The sequence below is a fragment of the Gobius niger genome, assembly GCF_951799975.1.
Source record: "Gobius niger genome assembly, chromosome: 1".
Classification (NCBI taxonomy): Eukaryota; Metazoa; Chordata; class Actinopteri; order Gobiiformes; family Gobiidae; genus Gobius; species Gobius niger.
Window position 1 is genome coordinate 51,630,882 of NC_136852.1, and position 16,431 is coordinate 51,647,312.

The following is a 16,431-nucleotide window of genomic DNA, read 5'->3' on the forward strand; positions in this document are numbered from 1 at the left end:
AGAGATAGAGTCTGCCGCTGCTGCGAGCTAGAGAGAGGCTGGGAGGAGGAGAGGAGAGGAGAGGGAGGAGGCGGCGGCATATCGCTCACGGACACCCAGCATCGGCATCATTTCTCTGCGTTTCGAGGGCAAATCTGCTCCAGCGCGCCGTCGGAAAAAAGGGGGAATATGACAATGCGCTGAGGAAACGCGGATGAACGCAACGTCAGAGAGAGGGGCAGACAAGACACAGAGAGTGCGAGAGAGAGACTGTTGGAAGAGGAAAGAGAGAGACGGGCAATAACAGCGACTTGTTTGTGAACCGACATAAGCTGACTGTCTTCGCAGAGACCGACACCGACGCGAGCTTTTGCGAATCCCAGAAATGCCTCAGCGGCTGGAGGCGATGCTCCCGTGCCATCGTGTCTCCCCTCAACACGGATACAGGGGCACACCGGGGTTGACGTTTTATCAAGCCTGAAAAGATGAAGCCGTTTCCTGGCGTCATCTCCCCATTGTGATATGTAGCGCGGATTGGCTTTAGAGAGTGTTTGAAGCTCCCCCCCTCTCTCCGCCGCACGTAAAGCCTCGTTTAGCGCCGTGGCACAACCTTCCCCTCTCCACCTTGAACTTCCCATGTGACGCCTGGGTTGCCCCGTGTTGAATTTAAGCGCAGTCACCGGGAGCTGTCCGCGGTGCTGGGCGAGTCATCCACGAGGTTGACCTTCTCTGGAGACAAGAAGAAGAAGAAGAAGAAGAAGAAAAAAACAAACACACACACACACACACACACACACACACACACACACACACACACACACACAAGCTTCCCCTTCCCAGAGTTTACGGTGGCAAGGCAGGCCACCGCACTCGGACAGCTGCTTGGCTTGACTGCGTTCGGGCCAAACGATCTGCTCCTTCCATGGCTGTGGCACGCAAAATCAAAACTTTGCTGACAGTGAATATTTTAGTCTTCGTTGGGATTATCTTGTTCTCGGTCTACTGCAGGATTCAGGACCGATCCGAGGAGCTGATCCAGCTGGGGAGGCTGACCGACCAGAGGCTACGGGGGAGAAATGGCAAAGTTTCCAACTTGGTAGACAGGCAGTCCATTCTGCAGAGGCTGGAGAGGCTGGAGGATGTGGTCTACAACCAGCTCAATGGTAAGTTACGACCGTTTTAATATTGGGATTGGGTCAGGGGAGGGGAGCCAACTGCAACAAATGCACTCAATTACCATAAAGTATGTATTGACCCAATGAGGAAATATTTTTTGATTGATGAGCACGTTTAGTGAATAGATAGATAGATAGATAGATAGATAGATAGATAGATAGATAGATAGATAGATAGATAGATAGATAGATAGATAGATAGATAGATAGTGCCTGATAGCCTCCACACAATACCCAAAACAATCGAAACCAGTATAAAGTGGCTGTAGACATGTGAAGAGTCCCTCCCAAATAAAATCACTCAAGTCAAAGGCGAGAAGAATGTTATGATGAAACTTACAACCCATCTCTGATCACCCCTGAACTGAACCGCCCCGAGCTGTAATTTTCTTATACGTGTCAACCTTGCCCGGGTAACACAAAAAGACAGCCGTGGTCTGTGGGGCTTTGCGCTCTCATAGAAAACAAGCCGTGACTCATGTGCGTTCATCGCCGGTCGGCCCCCCCCCCCTATCTAATGTGGCAGAGTGTGGAGCGTCTTCCCCTCTCCTCACATGTGGCAGATTGCAACGAGCGAAAAAGTCTGGTGCCTGGGCGGACCGAGCTTATGATTCAGGGTGATGGCATCCCGGTGCAATATGTAGCCCCGCGCGTGCGAGCTGTGAGAGTTGACAGACTTTACCAGCTTGTATTACTTTAACGACTCATCATCCCACCACGACATGTCATAACCGGCGTCTTGTAAATCTCTTCGTTATTTTTTAACTGTACGCCGCCGCTGCTGCTTCAGGAGCCGTCTCTCAGCTGTGCCCTGGGAGGTTGTGTCCGATTTACCAAGCTGAATGTTGTTGTTTTTTTGTAAAGGGTTCAGAATGCCCTTTTAATGAAGAGGTCGAGAGCTGCACAGAAATTATGGTTATAATTAATCTGATAGGTCATTGTCAGAAAGCGTATTACAACATATTACGTCACATTTACTGCTAAAAGTACAACATACTGTAAAAGCCCATACAGTTAGTGACCTCGCTTTGTAAAGTTTCAAACTCTCTCCTCTCTTCACTGTGTCTCTGGAGACTATATTGTGGCAATGACAAGTATCCGGTTTAACAAGCTGGCTGACTTTTAAAAGAAGCGTCAATGAAAATGCTCTAAAAAGGTCATGCCACTGTTTTTACTGTGCGACCATTAGTGTGTGGGACAGGGACAGTATTTGAGTTGGCTCTCTGGTGGATCCGTGCTGTAGTATTAGCATGTACTGTACCTGTTTATGCTGGCGTAGTCAGGGAAACAATGAAAGACGCGACAGTTAGAAATGCCCTATAGAGAAAACAAGTGTAAGTTTAGATCATTATCATCATTGAACTTTAAAGCAAAACATTTTATCCTGTAAACACTACAGAGAGAGAGAGAATACCAGCATTATTTTCTTTAGATATGATTTTATTGGTAAAAAAACAACAAAACGTGTTACATACATAATATACATTATGCTGAAAACTGATTTATTTTGAGTCACAGCCGATATTAGCGACAATGTTCATGGCCTCCTGTTGACATTTGCTTATAGCAATGGTTCCCAACTTGGTTCTCGGTGGAATTGCCGAGAGCTTTGTCTGGTCAAAGGGTCAGACAAAAGCGCAATTAATTAAAGGACTACTTGTTGAAATAAATTCTAGTTATTTGTATATTTTAATGCTTTTTGGTTGGCTTCGGATTTCGACGGGGAGTGGCCTATGAACCATAGAGTTGAATAATAAGTCTTTATTTATTCAGTTGTGGACAAGCGAGTGTTGGTATCTAATACTTTTCAGCCTCATAATGACTGAGTGTGGTGAGTTTCCCCAACTACAATGCTATAGCTTGGACCTACCATTATATGCATTATGCACTGCATGCAGTGCATAATGCACTGCGTAGGTTTCCTCCGGGTACTCCGGTTTCCCCTACCACTAAAAACATGTGCAATAGGTGAATCCTCCAGCCAGGTGATTCTGACCATCAGCCTGGCTCTACATCATGGAGATGGGTCCCCGGGCGCGGCACTGCCGTCGACCACTGCTCCTTACGGGTTGCCCCAGCGGCATCGAAGGATGGGTTAAATGCAGAGGACGAATTTCCCTACGGGGACAATAAAGTATACAAAAAAAAAAAAAAAAAAAAAAAGAATGCATGTGTTACTGTGAGTTCTCCTGGGGAAACCTCTGCTTGCTTCCACTATCCATAGGAATACATGCATAAGTGAACTGTTGTACTGAACTTACCCCAGTGAATACATGTCAGTGTATGTCTCTGCATCAGCCTTACAGCTAACTAGCATTTTCCTGGCATTTTAATGTGTAGCTGGGTTGTATCCCCACAACCTCTTAATAGGAATATGCAGTAGAGATCAATGAATGAATACATTTAGACAAATTTACATTCATGTTTTCTTATGGGGATAACCTTTCACAGAGAATTTGTGAAGCTGTTACGCTCATATGTGATGGGAGGAGAATCGTAATCACCTCAGCAATATTGCTTGGACTAGATCCTCTTCTTGTCCGTGTCCAAACACATAGTGAAAGATCCGTCCTGTTACTAAAAATACTGAGGCTGTTTTCAAGAATTCCTATAAAAACATTACATTCTGTTGGCTGTCTGCAGCTTTTCTTAGGGATTGGGTTTGGCCCATTCTTGGTACCTGGCATCCAACCAGCTGGCATAACCTGTCAAAATGTGCCATGCATGTCCTTGGTTTCTTGTATTCCTTGTGTGAGCACAAACACACTCCAGCACTGACGAGAAAGCCATGGCCAAATGGAATGTAAAGTATTTCATAAATGCATTAAATGTAACCTATTTGAAATGTGCGTGTGGAAGTAGGTTGGACACCATTTCGCACGTCTTACTCAGAGGACGAGAGTGGCAGAGCATTATGAGTGAAGGGCATGAACAAGCCGTGAGACTAAGTGCAGAGCTGGCACACTCGCCTGTCTCCAATTAACAGAGGGACAGGAGAGTTAAACCCTCTCAGCGCGAAACAAGACACACAAGATGATGTTTAGGAAATGAAACTGGAACTAATGAATTGCATTTTCTCCAAAACATATTACACGGGAGATTTTGAACAATTATGTGTATTTGTTCACAAAATACTCATCGCAAATTAAGGTTAGATAATGTTTGGAGAAAAAACAGCATCTAATTGCAATCTTTCTGACAAGTTTTGCTATTGCGATTAATGATTGACTTGATATTCAGGAATATTACCATTTGACAGAGGAGTGAAATATGAATTGCTTAACTATTGAAAGAGTCACATGTCTTACAGAACTTGCTTGTTGAGGTCTAAATTAAATGTCGAGCGGACAATATTTGGATATTTTACAATATAGGCGATCCACTGCCGATAAAAGGCTGATATCTCCGGAACTGAAAGTGATAGAGACTTCCTGTTTTTAAATTGGTTTAAAATGAACCATCCCACAACTTCCTAGGCCTCAGGGGAACTGAAAATCGGACACAAGTTTATATATTTAATGTTGCAGACATTTGCTTATAATTTCAGAACCATAAGAGATAGAGATTAGAGTTTTTATTTTGGAATCTGCCGAAGTATCGACCAAGCAGGAATGTCTTGAATGAATCAACCCCTGCTGTCACAGTTCACAACCAACACATTTTACAGTTTAGAAGCATCATACACAAGCCATTTTGGAACATCTTGGCCAAAGAGATCAGCCGTGCAAATCGGCATCCCAAAAATCAGCATCAGCCCTAGGAAAACCCATATCAGCAGACCTCTACTCTAAACTAAGGTTAGCAGGTTTAATGTACAAAGAGTTTTCGTACAGACATGTGATACTGTATGTTTGCAAAAGATACTGCACAAGCCAAAATAATAATATTCTTTATGATTTACTAATTCAACTGAGCCTGGGAATACCCATGCTGCTGTGTGCGCTCGAATCATTTCGAACTGGACAGTAGCCTGGGGACCATGGCCGAAATCTTCACATGGATTTGGGGACCAATCATAGAATGAGGAGGGAATGACAAGATGATGACGCACGGATAAAAAAAGGAAAGAGTTTATTTACGGATCCAACATGACAGCAGCAGATGCAACGCCGTCTTTTGATCAAGCTTTAGACCGTGTTCTAAATAGTTTAGCTCGAAATTTTACAGTGGGAACGTCATACATCATTGGGTACGATGATACAATTGGCTGTGGCTACGTGCAGACGCATATGATAGACATTCGTAGCGCCCAATAAACGGCTATGGACGATCGTATAACCCACACCTCTCCTACGAGAAAATAAATTGGTGGTCTCCAGACTAAATATCACTTGTGATATTTTGTCAGGCGAAATTCAACCTGCAATGTTTTGCTATACACTGTGGAGCTCACAAGAGGTCACAGATCAGTGCCATGACCATCCCAAGCCTTAGGACTATATAGGATTGAAAAACAAACACCTGGGTCATACATTGGTGGCAAGAAGGAATTATCTTTATTTTTCCTGGGACTGGCACAAACAGTTCTGGATTGTTGCACATGTTCATGTATGTGCACTGAATGTGAAATAAATGCATTTCAGGTTTAGAATCCACATTTGAAACATGTTGCAGACATTGGCCTGTGTGTACAAAGCCACCACCGTGACCTGGTGAAAATGACTATAACTGAACCTCATGTGCTGTAGTCATAGACATAACAAGCTCAAAATGAGTTATCACAATCTGCCTTTGACACATGAAAAGACATCACTGTGTCATTTTCTCGAGTAGCAACATGTACCTGTTCGAGCACATGCTTAAAACACTCGGCGGCTCTCACAATATCAGTGCGATCCGTCTCTAGAGTTAGTTTAATGACATACTTAATCATATGCCCGTCTCGCAGGTCACTAACCCTCATTTATAAATCGTGCTCTGGCGACAAATTGTGTGCTATGGCCATGGGGAATAGTTGTGGCAACGGGAGGACGCCATGTGCCAATAACCATTACCAGGTCCAGCAGCGATATGGAGTAATTGGCCATTCGTAGAGTTGTTTATGGCCTTTACCAGTGGTGTTGTGTGGGAGTCGTGGTAATTACATTCGAAAGGCATAAATAAGTCAAAGAGTTCAGCTTTTATGGTTGTATGGAGCACGGTCAAGCAGCTCATGCAATAAGAGAAGAATGAGAAGGATTAGTGAGGATTAAGTGTATCCTGATTTGAAATAAGACGAGACACAGGATGCAGTGTTTTATTTTTTTCCATCCATGTTCAGTGTAGATTATAAAATCACACATTACTGTACAATGTATTTTGTCTATAGTGCCAAAAACATCACTAATCATATCAGTCAAATCATGTAATTTAATGAAACAGACATTATCTTTTACGAATTTTAAAATAATTTAGAATATGTGATACCAGATTTGCATATTAATGACTACATTTCTAATATATTCCTCCTGTTCACCTGTAATGACTTTGGTATCAGCATTGCTTTCCCCCTGTCAGTCCTGGAGTGTTGGTTTAATCAAATAAGGTGCTCCTATAAGCCTGTTAGCTGCTTTATGAAGCAATGTTTTGACAACATAGTGCATCAGACTCTGCAAATACAAACTACTTACCATTTGAGATCAGACTGAATGAAAACAGTAAACAGGATTTGTTTTTGTTCCCTTTTTAACAAAACACTTGTTTTTAACACTGGGATTTGAAAGATCATTTGACAGTATAACAGAAGGGTCATCTTTGACTTAACAAAATGACTAAAAAGTGTAAAAAATAGTAATAGTTGATTTCTGGAGATTTTTTATTTTTTATTCATGCAGTCCTTATATGTGAAGAGTTCAGTGGTGCTAGGCTAGTGCTAGGCTGGTGCTAGGCTAGCGCATGTCTATGGTAGCTAGTAGCCTGCATTAAAAACCTCTTCAGAATCATCAGGTAGTCCTCCAAACGTTGCCATATCTGATTTGCCTAAAGCTCCTTTGTGAATTCCACGTGTAGTAACGCCGGCTGCAGGTAAACAAACTACTGTAGATACGGTAACCTAGCAGATCACTCCGCCACCGCGTAGCTTACAACCAGGAAGCTGATGCTGCTCAAATATGAGTTATTTTCAGTCAACACAGACATTTATATCGGTAGACTGGTAGTCATTTTAGGTCAGACTGTTTTTAATGCAGGCTACTTGTTACCATAGACATGCACTAGCCAAGCACTAGCCTAGCACCACTAAACTCTGAAATGAGGCCCTATGTCAAAAATCCTAAAATATCCCTTTAAATAATCAGAAAATCAATAACATGAATAAAAAAGTATTTTGGAAAGATGCATGAAGAAATTACAAAACAAGCAAAGAAGAAAAGGGGATATGTCTAATTGTGTATACAGTATCAACCTTTTAAGTTGCCAATAGCAGGAGTATGCAACGACAGGCCTGGGTGCCAAAACCAGCCCTCCATCATAGAACCTCCAGCAAGACGATTTTTAGGAATAATATTATCATCTGAGATCAAATGCCTGTTAAAGTACTCTTAGAAATGTACAAATACTTTAGAAAATTTCTAAGCAGGCACCCATACATGATGTACAACACTGGCATTTGTAGAAAGTTAAAGTTTTACTCGTTAAACAGGAGTGAAAGAAATGCACAGTACAATTACAACAGTTACATAAAGAAAGAAATATTACAATAACTGCATAATTCAAGTGTCTTTGCTGTGTCCCTGTCTTGTAAACGTCTGAGGTGGCTGAGTGTCTCTTCTCATCCATCATGCACGTCACCCCTCTCCTCTTCATGTGTTGGGGCTGACGGGAATGGCGGCCTCTACGCTCCATGCCAGATACGCCCCTTTATCTATAATACCCATTACGGCCCAGACGCCTGCGCTGTTTGCATGCTAAACCCGCAGGCCACTGACTTGATGAGAAATGTCATACACCCTCCCTCCTCTTCTCCCCCGCATCCACTTGATGTACCGTCTGTACACCGATATGCATCTATGTGTTGTTTTTGTCAAATGTGCCATCATCGCAAAACAACAACACGCTGCAGGAGAGTGAAGAGCGGACCCCTGGAATGATTAAATGAAATATATTCCAATAATGATATGCAGATGAGCCGCCGTTTCGACAAAGCCATTTCACAAACAGATAAGAATCAATTCGGGACTGCCTTGAGGAATCATTTTAATGAATTCTGGCGCTCACCTGACAATCAGCATTCACACACAGACAATAATGGCAAATTGAGATGAAGCGAGCATCCCTCACATTTACATCTCTGGCCTACAGTCATGCGGCGCTCGGTCGATTGCCGGGCCTGATAATTAAAGATGTGTCTGATGTTTCGTTGGCCCTCTGCCTTCCTGATTGCACATGTGCGTGTTCGCCAGGGCAATTTTGATGGTTTTGATTCGAGTGTAATTTGTTTTGTTGTGGCCGCTGATTGACTAAAAGGTGAATGGTGACGCTGTCGCTATGAGAGGAGGTTGTCAGTTTTGCAGGATTGTCACAGCGAGGCAGGCAGTGTGGTTCAGTGGTTAGAAGAGATTTGTCCACAGATCCAAAAGGCCATTTAAGATAAGACTGAGATCAGGTTCGGGGCATTAAAAGTCAGTAAATTAATTGTGACAAAATCAAGGCCATTATAAAGCATCAAAGTGGATTCAAACTGGTATTAAATCAAACTTTCTCAGATAATTATGACACTGATCAACTTTTTTTTTACTGTTTAAGTTCATTAACACTGCCAAAATGATTGCCCAATACATATTTGTTGCAGTTTGGGCTGAAATTTACCGCATTTTATTTATTTTTTAGCTCAAAAGTTGGCTGTTTTGTCCAATTCTCCTTCCTCTGTTTGATGAAATGTATGTAAATCTTCAGAAATGAAATATGCCCTGATTCTTTTCTGGGTTTGTGGCATTAAAGTATGTTTTTTGGCATTAAAATGGCATTAAAACATTACATTTGCATTACATTTACTGGCTTCTGACTGTGTAAACCCCGGAAATAGGAATTGCTCAACTAATACAAGAATCACAAGGCAAGGCAAGTTTATTTGTAGAGCACAAGGCAATTCAAAGTCCTTCACAGTTGCATAAAATTTGAGCATTTCAGAACTTGTAAAAACTTGGTAGATTATATTTAAGTTCCCATAGACACCAAATCATGTTGCTATTTGCAGAGGCTGTCGCCATTATTTTCTTTTTGCAACTATTCCATTCCAGCCATTGTGCAAAGCCATTAAGTACCGTTGCCAGAAAGCTTGGAGACTACACTTTCTGAATCTATGTCCAACTGAAAATGCCCCAAAACCGAGTTGTGTCCTCCATTTCCGTGATGGGTCACAAATGTATATATCTTACATGATGTTAATTTACATTACAAAGGACGTTATGACAACACAGGAGACAAAGGACCCAGCTGAAAAGTGATAAACACTTAAACTTGCATATGAATTGTTAAATGCTGTTGTTTCTCAGTTTTAGATGTGAGTTGTCAGTTGGTAATAGTTGGCCTCAAGATTAGAGAAATGACAAGTTGATTCTGGGAGCAGCAAATTTCAATATCTGAATGAAATCTTCTCTCTTTGTTTCTTTCATTTTTTGTCACATACTGTACATGCATATTCAGATCGTCCCATTGTTGCTTCATGTGAGAGCGAATGCTTGTGTCTACGTGTCAGTCCCGTGGCTAATTGACCGCCTAAGACCCTGCATAGTTGCCGGGATGGACCCCAACCACCCACAAGCCCAAACAGAAATAATGAATAGAAGCAGCGCAAATGAGTTGACGTGAGCTTGTCATGGAGTGCTTTGGAAGTTTGAATTTGAATATTTTATACTTTAAAATGAGTGTGTTGGCTTTCCTGCGGCTTTAGTCCAATGAATAACAAATCGAGGAGTTGTTAAGTTATTGGATATTCTGCCCTGAGGCGTGGTTAATCCTTAATAACATTTTGTTTGACATTTACCAAACTAGCTGAGCAGATTGCAATGATCATGGTAGTAGCATCAGTGGAGTAGTAGTAGTTGGAGTATTAGTAGCAGTAGTAAAGTGAATCAACAAGAGAAGTAACTGGGGTATGTTTGTGTAAGCTCTCAGTCGTAAAGGAGTCAATAGTTCTTAGTCGTCATCTGTACTGGGTTGTTTAGTGTTAATATAGTGTCTCAACACCCCAAAATGTTTATTCAAGTATTTAAAGTATTCTTTAAGCAATTATGCTGTAGTTGAAAAGGCTGGGTCCACTTTGAATATATGTATGTTTTTGAAAAGGAATTTTGTTAGTTTAGAATAGGGACGCCTCTCAATGGGGACACGAATGCAGATGCTTAAAAGCCCTCATAAAGGCTAATGTTGTGTTGGTTTAAGCCGCCATAGAAACAAGCTGGTGCAAAAACGGCGCTATTTTCCAGAGTCCATATTAACAGAGCAGGCTGTATTCAAATCGCCTTCGACTCCCTATTGGCACTACTGTCATTGTGAGTGAATGCGGCACCCAATCTGCAAAATCCAGCCATCCATAAAAGATAGAAAAGATACACAGATGTGACGGTAAAACAGTGAATAGCTCCATTCTGTACGGCATCCCACACATCCATTTGCTGCCTTACATGCTTTAACGACCACAAGTGACCAAATGTGCGAATGCATACAAAGCTAGTGTTATTGATTTGTAACTCATAATAGTCCCATTTACGCATTTCTGAAGGAAAAAAAAGTGCTAAAATGTGTGCTTCTAACAACACATTTATAGGGGCAATTTAAAAGCATAAAGAGCCTATCTCACCGGCCTAGACTAGACTAGTTGGAGACTTGAGTTGCAACTGGTCACAAAGATGTGTCCAAGACGTCCCCTGGAGATAAGGCGTGTCTCCAGTTAGTCTTGGTGAAAACAAGCAGGTTCGATTTCAGCGAAGACTTGAAAAAATCTCCAAGAGGTCTCTACATAGTCTCTGAGAGCTCTACGCATGGTCTCTGTGTGGTCTAAGCATGGTCTCTGTGTGGTCTAAGCATGGTCTCTGAGTGGTCTACGCATGGTCTCTGTGTGGTCTAAGCATGGTCTCTGAGTGGTCTACGCATGGTCTCTGTATGGTCTACGCATGGTCTCTGAGTGGTCTATGCATGGTCTCTGAGTGGTCTAAGCATGGTCTCTGAGTGGTCTATGTATGGTCTCTGTATGGTCTACGCATGGTCTCTGAGTGGTCTATGCATGGTCTCTGAGTGGTCTATGCATGGTCTCTGAGAGGTCTATGTATGGTCTCTGAGAGGTCTATGCGGTCTCAAGCCGTTGTGTTGCGAATACCCGAGACCCGGATACCAAGGAGATCTCAAAGAGACTCCATACAACTCTTTGAGATCTCTTTGGTGTCGGGTGGGTCTCAGACAAATTGCGGGGATGTCACAGAAATGTCTCAGGTTGAGGACAACAAATAGTATTTGCGACACAACTGCTGGTGTCCGCATAGACCTGTCCAAGACCATGCAGAGACTCAACTGAAATCAAACTTGTTTTCACCAAGACTACCTAGAGACTTGCCTTATTGTGAGGGGATGTCTCGGAGACATCTGCGTGACTAGCGGCAACTCTAGTCTCCAACTAGTCTCCAGGCTGGTGAAGTAGAACCTTTACATGCACGCAATCATTCCGAGTAGCCGAGACTTTACGGAGACTGTCAGTCACGGCAGTCTCCACAAAGTCTCCGCAACTCGCTCTTGTGAGATGAGCCTTTAAATGAGGACAATGATTCTAAGACTGCCCCCTGCCCCTCCAGAAATGTATTCTTATGTTTTTAGAATAGCAAGTTAATTCTAGAAGAAACTGTCCTGTTTTGAATCTTCAGTCACTCTTTAAACACATCAGTATTTCAAATAGAGAACATTGTATTTTCATCGATCCACATTGCTCTTCCTTTTACCTTGAGCTAAACCAGATTTAAAAAAGAAAGACCAGCATGGCTTAAAATATTCACAAGGACAACATCCAACTGTTTGATTCAGCAGCATTGCTCTCATTTCTGAATCTGAGCTGTTACGGTACTGACATGCCTTTGCGTTGCCTTCACAGTCGCTGCGCTAAATTAACGCCATCCCTTGTCACTCAGGCTTTGCATTTGTTTTGGTCTCTGCAGGGTTGAAATGTCTCTAAAACATGTTGCTTGCTCTTCCTCAGTGGGACACCAGTGATCTCTACTCAGCATCAATATTTAGATCTCCCCCTCCCTCACTTTGGCCACAAATACACTTCTGTTCTTTAATTATTGATTCAAAAATAAGGTCAACTTTGAATTCGAGAATCCCTTCCAAAGGCTAAAAGCAACATATTGTGGTGACATATATAGACTCTTTTAGTGTTGGTGAACCATTTTCCAAACACTAACAAAGGTTTTGTGATATAGTATTTCTATAGAGAATGCCAAAACCAATAATAATACATTTCATAAGTTAATGTTGGCTTTTGGGTTGTTGACATGATGTGACATCAGCTGCATACCATCAAGACTGTAGTATATGTTTGAGTTATCATTAGTCATTAAAATCAAGTTTTCCTCTACCCGACTGCTAACTCTTGTAAACCTAAAGTTGTTTGGGTATGATAAAGAAAGAATGGCTTAATATTATTATGGCACTAAAAAGATCTGGTCATGAAAAGTTCTCCTAAACAAAGAGAGTAAGTACAATACAATATGCAATGTATGCCAAGATCTACAGAGACAATTTAATGCAAAAAAACTCGATACATCTACCGTTTCTAAATACTAAGATATGTTCTTACCTTTGCTTAGATGAATTGATCGCACCTGTCTGGTCTTTACGCGTGCCCTCAGTCACGTAAACAAAGCACAGACGCCGTTAGCATTTAGCTTCTCCTCTTTTCATCGATGGATCCAAACAGAGGTGAAGTTAGAAGCAACGAAGCTCTTCCACATTTTCCCTATTTAAGCATTGGTTACATGAGCCTATACACAATCCAAGTATAGTGAAAAAAAATTAAACATGTCGATTTTCTAAGCCGATAAAAAGGGGAGTTATATTGCTGTATTATTATACAACTACTACTTACATTATAGTTCCTCGTCTGTGCTCTGTTTACGTGACTGAGGGCATGCATAAAGACCAGATAGGTACGCATCAACTCGTCTAAGCTAAGGTAAGAACATATCTCAGTATTTTAAAACGGTGGCCTATTCCTTTCAGACAGATTGATGCACCACAGTTCCCTCCACAAGCAAATCTAAAAATCAAGCTCATGCACTTATCTGAATACGCCGCTCTATTACAGGCCAGCTTTATGCGTGGTCAGGAGCACGTCCGATGTCTTTGGACACAGTGACGCTGGTGAAGGGCTCTGACAGACAGACACAATCATATTCAGATTGGGAGCAGGGGGAAGAGGGTGCAGCGTGTCCGCCTCAAGCTCAGATGGAGAAGGAGGTTTGAGTGGGAGAAGCAGATGTTGGCCTGTAATAGCCTCATAGTGAGATGATGGACATGCTGAAGTTCACTGTGGAGAATGGATCTCACGAGAGGAGCTCTGCTGCCAAGACGATTCCAAGGTACAAGAAGTTGGGAGCTGTACCACATAATTATGCTAAGGCTATGTATGTATAATGATATGTTACAATGAAGTATAGAACCTCATCTAGTTCTAATGTAGGCCTGGTTAAGGCGTGGTTTAGATTACGTATAACCGAAATTTTAAACAGGTGTCCATATGTACAGTCAAGTGCTCTGGACACCCACAACAGTTTGTTATCAAGAGTTAAATATTATATATAAATATATTTTTCATAGATCTGTTCATTGTTGCCTTTAAAGGATCTATATCATGCTATTTTAGCCATTCCAAAGTTAAGTATAGGCATGTATATGATATATTGTACCTCTACCACTATGGAGCACTCATTTTTGTGATAAATATAAGTGTTTTCTGGAGGTATTTTTCGAACCCGGAAGACACAACGCTTCGATTCAGTTAACTCCGCCCCCTCTCTCAGCACATACAACTTTACCGTAATATAAATAAACAACAATAAGTGAAGTTACTTCACGATGCAGTTATACGGAGTTGACATCTGCAACACAGCTTCATAAATGGCTAACACTCATGCTAATATGCTAACACACAAGCTAACCCGCGTTTGGATTGACTCACCCTCTGCTCCATCGCTGTTTACATTGTGGGACTTGCGTTGGTTATAAAAGTTAATCCACTTTGATTCTGGTGAAGGTTCACCAAACATCCATCAGTGACAGTCACAGAAAAACAATATTTTGGTGATAGTCGCTGAATCCCGGAGAAAAAAAACAGCTAGACGAGTGGCCTCTCCTTGAAAAAGGTTGAATAAACTCCCGTCCTCGTAGCCAAACGCGCTTCTTTTTCTCTGTGACATTATCGTTAGGTAAGAATAAAGAACAGATGTCCAGAATAAGTTGCAACGAGCTCCATCTTCACAGCTGCAGCGCAAACATGACTGATCTGTTCAGACGCTCAGGGGATGTGTTTCTTTTGGCCTCAGCTGACCTGGAAGCACCTCGGGCACATCCTTTTAATTTTTTTAATTATAAAAAAAAAAAAAAAAGAATTCTCTTTGTTGATTTTACAAATTAAAATCACGCTGTAAGGCATTACATTGCAGACGCTGAGCACTTCCGTTCCGCTGTTACGACACAACTGAACACTCAGTCGTTCAACCGGAGAGGGCGGCGCAGCTGCTCAGAGAGCAGGATTCAGGAGGATTGCGGAGAGCTGCGTGAATGAAGCCACAAATCACTCTGGGGGTGTTTTTGATAAGGAAATAGCATAACAACATGGCTAAAAGCTCCAAAAAGTCGATTTTGCATGATATAGGACCTTTAATGTTTTATGCAGAAGATTATTCATTTGGCCCTTCGCCTAATACTAATTCCACTTTTGACCCTTTAAGAAACATTTTGGGTACACCTAAAGAATATAATGCTATTGCATAATCAGATGTAGTGTTTGACAATTTACATGATTTGTGTTGCTCTTCCTCATATAGTGTAGTTTTTAATAATAGCATAGTTCTAGCTTTCAGAGAGTATTATTACTGACTGTGTACAATATTGTTGTGGCTGCTGGTGCTTGTCCTTGGCCTTTAGCGTCTTCTGCAACATCTGCACTTTGTGAAGCTTTTACACAAAGTGACTCATGAATATGAGCGCATACATTTTTAACCAGACAGTGGCCATTTCAGGGATGCTCTGATGGTCTAACCTACTAAGTACAGGGGGAAAAATGTGCTGCCGGAAGGATATTGTGATATATGTTTTTTTTCTTTGAATGAAAGTTGTTAACAAGTCCTTATGCTGTTTTTGCAGCATTGTCCTTTTTTTTAGTTAAATATGAATAAGATAAATTTACATCTTAAATCAGATATCTAACACTATATTATATAATCTATATAATCTATAATTTATCGTCTTTTCAATGTAAACATCCCCAATCAGTATCAGTCAATGAAAGTATAACTAAACTCATCGCAGTATATTATCAAAAAAATGTCAATGGCACAGAGTTTTTTATAGTGCTCTGATTTTCATCATTTCAATTTTGCCTTTGGAAAGTCAGAAAGCCACTGATAAAGCAAGGGCAAATCAAATTTCCAAGGCTAATTTTAAGCATATCCTCTGACCATAATGGCATTTCCTTCCAATCAAGACAGAGGAAGTGGAGACACTGGAAGGGCCAAAAAAACAAAGCTGGCAGCCATTGTCCTATTTCCAAGACCAAGCGGAGGCTGAGTGCTCTGAGTCTGTGCTGGAGGGGGGGGAGCTTTTATTTGACAGCAGCCGCAATGGTCCAGACAGCGTCCCCTGTTGTGAACCTAAGCACAACCAAATGGACAGCGGGTATGGGGCATCTCTATTCCATACTTCTTCATATTAGTGTTGTTATAGTTTCAGTAATGTGGTATGTAACGTGCATTTGTATTTCTTCATGTGTTGGGGAAATATGTCTTCTGCATTTAACCCATCCATTGTGCTGCCACTGGTCTGACCCAGTAGTAAACCCCACATAATACGAGAAGCTTTTTTTTTTTAGTGCGTTGATTGAACATAATATTCACTCTATGGTAGTAGCAGCAGCTGTACAGTAAGTTTAGTATAGGGGGCATCTGTGCTCGTTTTATATTCTTCAGTCAGTGCCTACTATGATATTTACAGTTAGTATTGGTAGCAATAGTTGTGGGCACAGTAGTTGCCCATGTTGCATGTCATAGTGGCCACCACAGTGCCAGGAGTCTGGAGTGCTTGTCACAATGCC

At 41.6% G+C, this 16,431-nt stretch overlaps 1 protein-coding gene across 1 annotated transcript in view; it reads left to right on the forward strand.

Moving 5' to 3' along the window:
* The first annotated feature begins 762 nt into the window (after positions 1–762).
* The window catches only part of galnt9 (polypeptide N-acetylgalactosaminyltransferase 9), a 119,474-nt gene continuing 103,805 nt past the window's right edge, over positions 763–16,431 (forward strand). Inside the window, exon 1 of the mRNA XM_079567852.1 lies at positions 763–1,142. Within this exon, the coding sequence (XP_079423978.1) occupies positions 902–1,142 (241 nt within the window). The 5' untranslated portion in view covers positions 763–901. The remainder of the gene's footprint in view (positions 1,143–16,431) is intronic.